This window comes from Trifolium pratense, linkage group LG2 (genome assembly GCF_020283565.1).
Source record: "Trifolium pratense cultivar HEN17-A07 linkage group LG2, ARS_RC_1.1, whole genome shotgun sequence".
NCBI classification, from domain to species: domain Eukaryota; kingdom Viridiplantae; phylum Streptophyta; class Magnoliopsida; order Fabales; family Fabaceae; genus Trifolium; species Trifolium pratense.
This window is the reverse complement of record NC_060060.1, coordinates 48,992,905-49,006,029: the sequence shown is the minus strand read 5'-3', so window position 1 is coordinate 49,006,029 and position 13,125 is coordinate 48,992,905. Positions and strand designations below refer to the sequence as shown.

At 33.7% G+C, this 13,125-nt stretch overlaps 2 protein-coding genes and 1 long non-coding RNA gene across 5 annotated transcripts; 1 reads left to right on the top strand and 2 right to left on the bottom strand.

Annotated features, from left to right (window-relative positions):
- The first annotated feature begins 86 nt into the window (after positions 1-86).
- On the top strand, positions 87-797 carry LOC123904851. The gene has a single exon (XM_045954458.1). The coding sequence runs from the start codon at positions 87-89 to the stop codon at positions 795-797; it is 711 nt and encodes a 236-aa protein (XP_045810414.1).
- Positions 798-1,260: 463 nt separating this feature from the next.
- LOC123907071 lies at positions 1,261-4,304 on the bottom strand. 3 transcript variants are annotated; one of them, XR_006809152.1, is made up of 5 exons: positions 3,222-4,304; positions 3,088-3,136; positions 2,070-2,704; positions 1,803-1,946; positions 1,261-1,714 (listed from the first exon to the last, which is right to left on the bottom strand). It is a non-coding gene; the product is annotated as an uncharacterized LOC123907071 (long non-coding RNA). The 3 variants fall into 3 exon arrangements; XR_006809153.1 differs by having other exon boundaries at positions 1,803-2,190; positions 2,337-2,704; XR_006809151.1 differs by having other exon boundaries at positions 1,803-2,704.
- A 2,661-nt stretch (positions 4,305-6,965) lies between these two features.
- LOC123907070 lies at positions 6,966-11,673 on the bottom strand. The gene is made up of 3 exons (XM_045957160.1): positions 10,554-11,673; positions 10,069-10,217; positions 6,966-7,381 (listed from the first exon to the last, which is right to left on the bottom strand). The coding sequence occupies exons 1-3, from the start codon at positions 11,475-11,477 to the stop codon at positions 7,129-7,131; spliced, it is 1,326 nt and encodes a 441-aa protein (XP_045813116.1). The 5' UTR covers positions 11,478-11,673; the 3' UTR covers positions 6,966-7,128.
- Between the last annotated feature and the right edge of the window lie 1,452 nt (positions 11,674-13,125).

Genomic DNA, 13,125 nt, shown 5'->3' with positions numbered 1-13,125 from the left:
ATTGAAGGTGCTGTTAACACAACTGTACCGCATCAGAAACCATTTTTCTGCTACTGCAGCAGCTAAATTTGCAAGAAAGTGCTCGGATGGCGGCAATTATGTGGAGTTTATGGAAACACAGAAACCTCAAACTCTGGCAAAACACTACAGCGACATGTGCTCAAATAGTAGAAAAAGCTATGCAACTGCTTGATGCGTGGGTGCAGGCCAATAGCAGTAACATGTTAACACCAAATTCTGCAGATATGGCAGCAACAGAACTTGGTAATTCGGCCGAATCCAGCAGAAGCACGGCCGGGCTGATGACGTGTAAGTGGGAGAAACCGACACAAGGGAGGTACAAGTGTAACATTGACGCGTCGTTCACGACTCAATTTAATCGAGTGGGTATTGGCATGTGCATCCGCGACGACGAAGGTAGATTTGTGCTCGCAAAAACCATATGGAAATCACCGATATGTAATGTGGATTTAGGCGAGGCACTCGGTCTTTGGCATGCTATCCGGTGGATTCAAAATCTGCAAATTGATAATGTGGACTTTGCTATGGATGCCAAAAATGTTGTTGATCAATTTCATAATGAAGGGAGTGTTTTAACAGAGGTGGGGGATGTGGTAGAGGAATGCAAACGTCTATTTAGTTTATATTTTGAAAACTCTCGTGTTGAGTTTACTAAGAGACAAGCGAATGAGGTAGCTCATGCTCTTGCAAGGGTAGCCCCATCTCTAGCTAGCTCTAATATTTTCATTGATGTACCAACATGTATTCGTGATTTAGTTATGAATGAAATGCTATAAGCAACCTTTATGTCAAAAAAAAAAAGGGCCTCAAACGTTTAGGGGCCTCAAATTGTTTATATCGGTCACTACAAGGAAGTTGGAAAGCGGCGTCCACTGAAAAAAACCATTAGCGTCGGTTTAAACCGTCGCTAAATGCTTACTGCAGCGGTTGGGCGTCCGCTGCAACAAGCGGCGTCGCTAGGTCATACAGCGACGATTATAGTGAACCGTCGGAATAACCACCGGTAGGATGTTAGCGTCGGTTTTATGGCATTTACGGCGGTTCGAACCGCCACTTTTTGAATTTATTATTCCAGTTTTTTGAGCTTTCAGCGTCGGTTAAAACCGCCGCTATTTTTTTTTTTTTGTTTCCCAAATTTTTTAAATGTTTTTTTTTTACACCAATTTTTTTTCTTTACTCCTAATTATTGATCATCAATGGAAAAATAATATTGACCAAAATATAGAAAAATAACATGCATTCAAAATAAAATAACGATTCAAATTTAAATGGAATTTCATACATTAAATTCGAATACAAATGAGCTCCGGTAGCTTTACATACATAGTGCAAAAATTCAGTATAACAATCTATATGAATGACTACTTAAGTATCAAAATACTAAGTTTGCTAATGGTTCAAACTTAATAACAAACACAGCAAAATTATGATATCTAAGTATCTATTCTTCTTTGGTAAACACTAAAATTAAAAATATGCATCTCCATGACCTGCTTCATTTCCCATATGCAACTCCATGACTACTAGCTTTGTGACAATATCACGAGCACCTCATATTTGTTGGTGAAGTTGAATACCAGTTCACATAAAATCAGAAGTATGAGATAAAAATCTAGCCAATAAGAAAAATGAAAAATACTTATAGTCATGAAGTCACCAACATATTTAGCCAAAAGATCAGTTTTCTTTCTACCTGCAAATGTCAAAGAATATGAAACAATAAATACTATAGGCATCACTAATGTGCAATGATGCCAAAAGAAATATATGCAAATGCCTACCAATTTTATTAGCAGCTGAAGGGAAATGAAGATATTATTTTGATTCAGTGCCTCCTTAAAGCTATTACTTGTAGCGGTTATTGCTTGTAACACATTAACTCACATAAAACGTCTTCTTATAGATCCCAAACCTCTCGTTGTCACCTGAAAATGAAATAAAATAGAAAGCCAACTAAATATTAGCAACCCGTGTCAAATTGGACTTTCATTTTTAAGCAAATTAGATCATTTCTTTTGTATAGGCATTTGTATAATACGTAAGGCTACCAAAATTCTTCCAGCCAAATTTGAAATTAAGATTGAAAGGAGTGTCCTCAGAGCTTAACCCTCTGGCTTAGGAATCTACAAAGAGAGAGTCCAACTAATCAACGTAAACTTGTTTCCATATCTAGAATAGATAAAATGGATCCAAGCCAAACAAAATTATTTATCAATGAAAATAAGAACATTACAAAACACTGTGTTCAGTTGTGTGTGTATATGGAGGGAGAGAGAGAGAGGGGGGGGGGGTTACATGGGGAGTCAACCACTGACCTGATACCGTCATAGCGAGAAAAGTTCAAAGATGATTCAGGTAAAGCAAGACATGACAAAATCTGGACTGTGAGTAAATAAGACAATAATGCTTGACCTACTTTTGAGATTTAAAGAATAGTGATCAAGACATGACAAAATCTATGAAAATAAGTTTAGGAAGAAATAAAAAGATAGATGCTTATTTCTATCTCAGAAGATTTAAACGGTAGAACAATTAAATGTGGAAGACATTTCATATTTCAATAGTGAAAACAAAACATTAAGCTCAAAGAAAGAACTAGCACATACTGATGGGATCTTATTTTCTTGTAGAAATGCAATTGAAACTTCAGCATGGTTTATGATAAACTCCACAGCATAAGGACCTGTTAAGCATAAACAAATGTTAATTAAAGTCATTAAACTATCCTCTTGTTTTTGACCAAAGCTTCTTCAGAGGATATTTTTGAAATGATAAAACAAATCACATTGTCTTGTTTGGATTAACTTATTTGAGGTTTTCTACTATCATAAGCATTTACGAGACTTTTTATGTCTTTGTGAGAGCTTAATTATGGAAGAAACTTATGACATGTTCATAAGTTGTTTTTAGTTTATCTCTATAAACTCTTCAAGATAGCTTATATATGAATATAATTTGAGTTTATTTATCTTTTACTATAAACTAGCTTATACGTAAGCACTTATATGATAATTGCTTAATTAAGATTTTAATCCAAACAATGCCGAGAAGGAAGAAAAGACATACCAAGAGTGCCATCTAATGGAACATAAGTTACTGCAAAGCTATTGCAAGCCTGCAAAATGGCAAAACCAATTAGGTGAAGTCTTATTACAATAATTAACAAGAATGATTATACAATTACATACAAAGTACTATACCTCCATTGCAATTCACAGGCCTTCCAAGCATTTGGTTGTTGGGGTTCCTCTTGCCAGAATCACTCTTCTAAGAATCAGTCCCAAAATTTGAAGCAAATCTTGCATAAAGCTGTCTCAACTTAACATGCAGCAATCTTGTCAAATTTTTCAAATTCAAAGTGAAAATTCATTTAAAACTATTAAGAATCTAATAAGGAGCATATACAAAGAGGAACAATGCCATGGTGACTGGAACTATAAACAATCACTTTTTGCAATACACACACCAAACTTATAAAAATCTTTCATTTGGAGAAACTGAAAAGGTGTAATCCCAAACACAACACTCCATCATCATGATTCAACCCCTAATTCAAATTCACTCCAACAAACACATCAAAATCAGAGTTCATAGATGTTCATAAATATTACATAAACTGCTTTAGCAATTAACCGATGCAGGTTTAGAAACAACATAAATAGGGGTTTAGAAATCTTGTTACACAGCTAGAAACAAAAGCAAAAAATAGTAAACACCAATATAAGAACAAAGTGACAAATTCAAACAAAAGTTAGTACAAACAAAATGCAACTGTTAGAAATCAAGCAATCATAGAAAACCCCACATATAGGTGGTTCGAATAACTACGTATATGCACAAAATCACAATGAAATCAACCAACTCACTGTTTACAATGAAAACAAAATCAGAGAAAGCAGAGAGCGTTGAGAAGACATAATGAATCGAAATTTCGAAGTTAAGCATTCCGTGAGATAGGGAAATTTCGAAATTTATTAGGGATTCAAGGTGTGTGAAGAGAGAAATCGAAGATCTGAGGCATGAAGTGATTTGGGTTTGACGAACTGAAATCGATTTGGGTTCGAAGAGTACAGATCTGAGACGAGAAGGAAAACTGAAATCGATTAGGGATTTGGGTTAATGAAGTGTTTGGGTTTGGGTAGATTAAAGAGATAAGATGCAAAAGGGGAAAAATGCGACGGCGGAAAGGAACTGCTACAGTAACTGCCACAAAAGGGAAAAGCGACGACGGCTAGAATGCAACCGCTGCAGTTTGCCTGTCGTGATATACCTTTTTTCTTGTAGTGGATCTATTAAAAAATTTATATATGTAAAATAAATAATGACTTTGTTACTACTAAAAATATGTTAGTACTAAAAAAAGAAAATTTAATAGGCACACTCTTAATTTTATAAGTAACTTGCGGTTGATTATAAAAAAAGAAACTAACATTTCAATAAAGTTTTTTTCCCGAAGGAACCGTAAGTTGGTAATAATATTAGATTGAAGATGTATTTTAATGTTATTGATTAAAATATGTCGCTTTTAGATGTTATTTACTATAATGACTATTTTTCATGTTATTTATAATTCAAATAGATAACGAGTTTTAAAAAAATAATTGTATTTTTTATTAAAAATTTATTTTAAATTTTTAAACAGGGCCTCCAAATACTCGGGATCGGCCCTGAATATAATCGTCAAGAATTTGATTCCATATGATTTTGTATTGAAACATTTTGGCAACACTTAAGACTTAACTTCTACTAATTTTCCACTTTCTCAATATTAAGAGATGGTCCAACTGTCATAAAACAAGTCTTAGACTTCAAATCACCTTAAAATGCATCAATTACACTTTTTGCTTCACTTTTTGCATTTGTACGTAATAATAAACAAAATGAAATAAAAACAAGTAAAATATTCTAATAAACTTAAGTAAAAGCTTAATTTATTTTATGGAAATATTATAAAAAAATCATGCATATTTGCATGTCATTATTAGTTTGAAGTTCAAATCAATCTGATGCATGTAGGAGATAAAAGAGTTCTTGTGGAAGAGGCATCAAATCAAGATTCCTAGTCTTTTGAGCAAAAATAGTGATGGCAATTTTACTCGAACCCAGTAGCCACCCGGATAAAATACTCATAATGAGTAGGGTAAAAATTTGCATTTTGGATATGGAGACGAATATGGGTAATTACCCGCAAATATGAACGGGTATGGGTGTGGGTACGGGTACCTTAGTACCCACCCCGTCCCATACCCACATAATATATATATTTATTTATTTATTTATTTTATATATATTATTATATAATATCATATGTTTATCTCCTTCAAACAAAAAAAACATATGTTTATCAATTTTAAAAAATACAACACTATTAAACTATTGAGAGCTACTTTTGCCACCCTACTTGTTACTCGTGCGTCTTATTTTTACACATCCGCGACTTAAGTAGCGGATGCGTAAAAATAAGGCGTTTTGGGAAAAAAAGACATCCGCTACCTAAGTCGCGGACAGTGGTTGAGTAACCAGTATGGCGGCAAAAGTAACTCCCTAAACTATTACACAATTTTAATAAAATGTTTATTTATAACCTAATACAAACACAATGTGAATATGTCAATAAAAAAATGAACTTTAACATGATGTTAATCAAATTTTTTTTTTATAATTTTCATGAGTCGACATTAAAATCTTTTAAAAAAAATTAATTATATTAAAACGACTTGATATTTTATAACGGATCGATTTATTTTTAGTAAAAATGCGGATAACGAGTACGGGTATTTTTTCAAATTGCGGGTATGAGAATGAGTACTATAGTACCCTACCCATACCCTACCCATTTTCATCCCTAAGCAAAAACCGTACTCCTATCTCATAAAAGGTATTCCATATTTGAACTCTTTTTTCCTCAAAATAATTGTTACTTTAGAATATTGATGCAACATTATGTTTTCACTATTATACTCTTATTTATTGAATTTCAATCCCCTTAACTACTCCACTTTCTATATAATTAATAAGAATGTTTTAGTAAAATCATTAATCTTACCATTAACCAAAAGTTCACCCATAACCAAAGTGGACAAACTGATATTACAAGTAACACCACAAACAAAGCGACCCCTAGAATCCTTGATAAAGCCGCCTCAATCTGAAAAAACAGAATTACTTATATATGATTCATCAAACTTGAAGTTGTTGGAGGAAGGAGGTGGGTACCGTTTCACATTAATCTTATACTTCTGTCCATCGAAGAAAGAAGGAAGACAGAGGAAATGGTGATGGTGAACAAATTGCAGGTACTTTCGAAGATTGCAAAAGAACTACTCGAGAGAATGTTTGCGCCATATCAAAGCACGCAAACTCAAGTAGATGTACTTAATTTGACATATGTTTGTGGCACATATTGACTTCTTTTGCAAGTAATCATATCAAATGTCCCCAAATTTATGTAAATATCGGTTAATAGTTATTGAGTGCTATCATAGCTATACTTTGACCCATGTCCATTATATTTTGTAGGATCTAATGATTAAAGATGCTTGATTCTAAAAAGAACAAAGAATCTGAGTATTGAGTATTGGGCAATTCGCTAAGCGAGCAAGCAGTGAACAATATAGAGCAAAGTCAAAAAAGATCTGGAAAATGTAGAGCATGGTAGTTCGCTAGATAAGTTGAAAGCGAGTAGTAGCGAGTTATATTAGAAAATAGTAAATTTAGAACAATTCAATTCACTAAGAATGCTGAAGACAACCACTACGAACACTAAGATTTGATAGTTTTCTACTACACTTTTTTTTCTCATTGTACTAGCTACCATTAGTATGTGTAGCAATTTCCTTTTTATGCTGCGATTAAATTATTTGAAAATATTATCTGTTTTCAAAAAATTATAAAATACAAATGATACAAAAAAAAAATAAAAAATTGATCTATATGCTCCTATGTTTATTATATCAAGTAAACTAAACAAAATCACATACACCATCAAGTATAGTAGGATTTAAGGGCATTTCCTGCATTTGGGGAATCCCATATTTGTGCATTAAATCTAAGGGCACTGTGTATATAAAAAATTTCAGTATACTTTCAGAAAACAATTATGTAGTCCTAAAGAAAACCTTCAACTCCACGTCCAGATCTTACATTCTTATATATAGTAACAGCTTCTTCCATTACCTGAGCTTGAGCAAGTAATTCTGCTCTCTTTTTTCCAGATGGATGAGTGGAGAGATAGTTTTGAACCATAGAAGAACCGCCAGTGATTTTCCCCAACTTCTCGTAGACTTTAGGTGCCATGCGTGGATCGTAGCCGGCTGATGCAATTAATAGAAGTCCAATGTAATCAGCTTCTATTTCCATCCTGAAAAATTGTTGATAAATTGGGTTAAGTCACAACTTTTGTTACCATAAAAAATGTACATGAAGATATTCACCCTCTACATAATCAACATTGCATCACAAAAGGCTTAAAATTACACATTTTTCCATTTCAACACGATCATACAATATTAGTCTCCCAGATTCTAATTGTGCGATTGGATCTCTAAAGTATCCAATTGTTACAATCAGGTGTTTTACATTCAAACTATTTGAAACTCTATTATGGGATTCTCGACAGATACGCAAGCAGCTTGACACACACATGCATGTACATATCCAACGCAGAAAATAGCATTGTTACGGAAAGAACAGAACAGATACCGCGCAATATTTTATGTCATGCTCCAAAGAAGGCCATGTCAGAACATAGTTGGTTAGACAGTCAAGATAGAATGTGAAAAATTGATGTTGAAGCATGCAAAAAGAGGTTAAAAAGCACAGCCAGTATAAACAAACCTACAAACACGTTGATAAAAAAGAAACAAGAAACAAATGTAAATGAAAAACTTTATATAACATGTCCCTAGTATGTATATCTCACAAGCACCAAAATCAGACTCAACATGGTCATAAAATGTACAAAACTAAAATTGGCTCCAATACCATCGAAGCTAGTGCATACAAACATACGATATGTTTCTATTTTAATTCTATAATATCCTAGAGAGTAGGCATAATAACTCCAAGAACATATAAGCATTCATATTCAAATGATTTACTTAGTTCTATCTCATACTACCATGCTCAAAAGTTTAGTTTAGCTATTATTACTAAAGGCTTTGTGCACAAGTGAGACAAGTCTTACACCATAGACAAGCTTATTTTCATCATTGGACCAATAAGTCTCGCCATTTGATCAAATGAGATGTGATGTGACATATTGATCCGATGTTGAGACTTGTTGATCCAAGCTTGTGCATGGTGCAAGACTTGTCTCACTTGTGCACCATAGACTTGGGCCATTACTAATTACTAACTGTGATTCACTTCACTGAATAAATAACATGTTTTCTTTCTAACAAACAGTGATGTAGAATTTTGTTCTTTTACTGAAATGTTTTATCATGATGCTTTTCTACTACGCATGGAAATAATGCAAATATGGATGTAATTTTGGGAGTGGGGAATCATGCAAATATGAACTTATGCATCAAGTAAAGCAGTGACCTCAAAGGGATCAATAACAATGATAAGTTTTTATGGAGGGCATTACGAGTACAACTTTCCAATATATGATAAATCAAAATTCTAATTCGTATTTGCAAAGGTTGGTAATGGTATTTTTGTATGATATTCTTGTATAAAGTAAGGATCAGCAAAAACATCATATAAGTCTCTGTCAAGTGCTGAAAGAGAATCATTTTGTGACCAACACAACAAATGTACTTTTCAGCAGAAAGATGCTATATTTTGAGAGTGTGTTTCTTTTTAAATAATGTACATATAGAAAGCAATCTGTTTCGTGTAGAGTCAGGGTTATGGATTGCAGATGGCAAACCATGGCAGAAAGCCAAAATATAGCCATGGCCGATACTTGACAGCACTGTGTAGAACTTACGTAAAACTAACAGATATGGGAATGTCACCTACAAATTTTAGTTTTTTTTGTTGCCAGTTACTTCCTATTTCAATGGTTCATCTAGTACTCCATGTATCTCAGTTAAAAAAGGACACTGGGAATTATACTGTCGAGGCTGAATAACAAGAAACAACTTTGGCTAGCAGGGAGATTATAAAGGTTGGTAGCAAAGAATGGCGGGTACTTAGTTCAGTGAAAAAGATTGTTGTTGAGGATGCTACTTGGGATTTTACCAAAATCTATGTTAGGATCCCACAATTTACGATTTTGACACTCTTTTCCGCTTCTAAACAAAATCTTGCTTTTGACTAACATGATCCCATTAGCTGTGCACAGAGTATCAACTATCTGCTTTTATACCATCTATTTATCAGTCATAACTTAGTGTACCTTTCAACGTCTACAAAGTATCCGAGGTGGGATACACAAACGCAAGAGAAGAGCAATGAAATATAACGCAACGCTCAGCACACCAGAAAGAAGAAATGGTTGCAATTAGGTTTGTATTGTACTGAAATGCGAAGGATATATGGATTCACAGCCCTTGATTTTAAGAAATGATTGTGTTTTAGGCTTCTTTTCTCAATTTTTTGGCAAACTCGTCAGCTTTCAAGAGTATCACGAGTCTATACCAAGTCCATAGTCCATACAAGGCATCCGAGGACCGAGTCTGTGCAGAAGACAATTCTGCTCGCACTCGTAATCTCGGCCGGTGTCTGTGAGTTGACTCACAAACAACCATGCTCAAGGTACTACAAGCAAATTAATGAAAACCTATGTGTTTGATTTGGTCTTAAGGTAGGAAAGGAATAGAGCAATTCATTTGGCATTCCAAAAAAAAATAATCATTGCTACACGACTCAGGTCAGCATATATGGTAGCATTTGGCATATGAACAAAACGAAACATAACAGAGCAACTCATTCTATTCTCTATGGTTCCACTAATTGAGCCAAAATTTATTCATCTTTTGCCTAATTTCATGTTTTTCACTACTCTTAATATTTAATATATCAACGAAATAAATGTACTATTTTTAGTGAACAATACAGACTTGGTTATAAGAGAGACAATGGAGTAATCATTACCTTCTGGAGAAAGGTAGCCGTAAGAAAAGTGATGACATTGTATGGACAACATCAGGCGTGACAAATTGATAAAGTATCAATTGTAGAATAAAAAACCACAGATTTTTTGTGATCCCCTCAGCACTGTGTCTGGCCACAGCATGTGCAACCTAATTACCAAGCTACAAAGTGTTAGATATATACATCTAAACATATAAAACGGCAAAAACAATGGCCTTGATTGGATTAATAGGTTAATTAAACACCACTTCTAGCATAAGCCTTTATATCATATAAGTGCTTAAATATAAGCTATTTCTATAACAAAAGATAAAATAAAGTCAATTTGTTTTCACAAGAGCTATAAACATTTATCATAAAAAGAAAAGAGCTTACAGGCATATCATTAATTGTTTCCATAATATCTTTCAAACAGTATCAGAAGTAGATAGTTAAAATAAATCAATCCAAACAAATCTAGTGAATTAAACAAATCAAATGAATACCTCATGTCCAATAATAGTTGCTATCTCTGCATCACTTCTAAAATGTTCTAGCAAACCCGTAAATACAACAATCTTCCCACCAGGTAAGCAAAATGCATTAACAACAGGCTCGTTAACCACCAAAATCTCCCAGTTGAATTGATCCAAATGCAAAGTATAAGGCTTCGACCCTCGTTTCTCACCCTTCTTCCTACTCTTTTGAACCCATTTATCATCAAGAACCAAGTCCTCCTGGTGCCAATTCCCTTCAACATTCCCTTCATTTTCAGTCAATGCATTAAGTGTCTCCCTCCCATGTTCTTCACTCATCATAGTATTTCCTGAAGCATACCCTAAATCACTCCATACATTCTCATTCTCCTGACTCAACCCTCTCTTCAATGCATTAACGATATCATTCGCTATCATTGTAACTCTCACACTTTCAGGGTGCATTGCAGGCAACAACTTCCCGTTAAAAGCTACCTTTATCTTTTCAAATTCACTCTCTCCAATCATCCTCTCCAACTTATTCGATATCAAAATCACATGGGTTCGTTTCGTGTAAGGAACAGTTTCCATATTTCCAAAACACACAGTAATAAAAACACCTGAACCAACCACTACAACAATCATAATATTTCTAGGATTCTGAAACCAACCTTTTGGCCCTCTTGTTGCAAAATGCTTCACATTTCGAGGATCAACATAGTAAAATCTCCTAAAATTCTTATTAACTTCAAAACCCTTTGTTTCTAATCTTTTAGAAATTGAAGAAAACGATGAAAAGCCATTAAAGATTGTACCTTTAGAACCCAAATTGAAATACCCAGATGATGAAATTCTTGAACTAGGTTTCAAAATTGAATTTTGAGATGAAACTCTTGATTGAGCCAATCTATGAAAACCATCAAAAACAAGCTTTCCCTTTCTATACCAAGCCATGATTGAAAGAATCCAGATAGAAATCAGAAGAAAAATTTGAAATTTTGTGGAAGGAAGGGTTAGGAAAAGTTGAGAAGTGAAGAATCTAGAATAGAGATTTCACGGAGACACGTGTGTGTGAGAAGAGTGAATTGTAATTGTAATTGTAATTGTTTCTTGTGAGAAGGGTAAACACCGAATGGTAAATACAGATGCTAAATTATCAGAAATCGTAAAGTAAAGTCAGTTGTTTCTTTCATTTTTTCACTGCAAAAATTAGAACAAAAATATCATTTGATTCAACGATCCCCAAAAAGAATGAAGGAAAGCTCGGTCGTTAAGTGAGAAATGGGAAATTCAAAACAGTTGCTCCTAAATATTTGAAATTTATATGAGGGTGTATAATAGACATAATATAACTTTAAATTATTATAAAGATAAGTAATTTGAAACAAATATTTTTTTTTCAAAAACAATAAGTAAAAAGGTACAGAGGGAGTATCACTTTATAATCTTTCTTCTACAACTGAGCAACACTTAAATTTTTTTTTATTAATTCTAGGAACATAAAAAACATTTACCTGTATCAATTTTAATTGAAATTGTTACAATGCTTTCTATTGCCATTTGTTCTCCATTCCCAATTCTGACTTTGGAAATAGAAGTTTTCTACTACAATGCTTTTTATTGCAATTTGAAAAGAGTTAAGTCACCCGCTTGGTAAGTTTCACCGATGTTTTTATAATATTCTCACCTTCGATGGTTCAGCCTAACTAAAGGCGTCCTTATCCTCGGCCATTTCAATGTTTTACAAGTTGTCACGTATTCTTGGCCTACCTTGTTTGATTGACCCTAAACATGCAGTATTTAGCTAAGTGTGATTCTTAATCCTACCCCCTTCCGGAGATACTGAATTTAATTGTTTCATATAGGTCGGTTGAATTGTCTTTATTTTCGAGCGTATTAGTCCGTGATTAGCTAATTACCTATGGGTTCATTCTAATTTGATCAAGATTGAGAACGAATAATTAAAACAAGACAATTATGGAAATAACTGAATAATAATTGAGCATAAACACTTTTTCGAATCGTAATTACATGTTTCAAGCATTCATAAGGGAGTTCATCTAATCGACCTAACCTTAGGAAAATAAAATTACAAAGACAATAAAAGAAATGAACCTTGTTGACCTTGAAGTTTTGAAGTTCTTTAGCCCTCCTTGCCTCCTCCTTAGAGTTCTCCTAACTCTTGCTTGAATATTGAATAGCTCTCAATATTTTGGAATGAATAATTTTGAAGGAGATGAGGGCTCTATTTATAGTTTTTCAGTTGGATTTGAGTTTTTTTCTTGCGCTCCATCGTATCCATTCTGGCCACAATGAAGATTTGATTCAAATTTTCTTGTTTTATTTCACTGCCTTTCATCGTACCACGCCCGTTCTCATCGTGGCTACGATGGTGCGCATCCTTATTGAGGTTTTTACCCTTTTTTATGTTTTTTTTTCACTTTTTTTGCTTCTTGGCCAAGTAATGTAATGATACTAAATTGAATATAACATAAAACTAAGATAGGAATCATTCTTATTGAACTTAGATCAAATAGTTGCAATACAAAGGAAATTAGAGATGTGAAAAGAGAGTTTGAGAGAGAAGAATAACAACTTTCAC

What these genes read in the sequence shown, in the direction of transcription:
- LOC123904851 (XM_045954458.1), top strand. Translation starts at nt 87, where the DNA reads ATGGCGGCAATTATGTGGAGTTTATGGAAACACAGAAACCTCAAACTC.
- LOC123907070 (XM_045957160.1), bottom strand. Translation starts at nt 11,477, where the DNA reads ATGGCTTGGTATAGAAAGGGAAAGCTTGTTTTTGATGGTTTTCATAGA. An exon ending in CAACTATTATTGGACATGAG is followed by an intron (nt 10,218 to 10,553) that starts GTATTCATTTGA and finishes CTTGGTAATTAG; the next exon opens with GTTGCACATGCTGTGGCCAG. An exon ending in CGGCTACCTTTCTCCAGAAG is followed by an intron (nt 7,382 to 10,068) that starts GTAATGATTACT and finishes ACAATTTTTCAG; the next exon opens with GATGGAAATAGAAGCTGATT.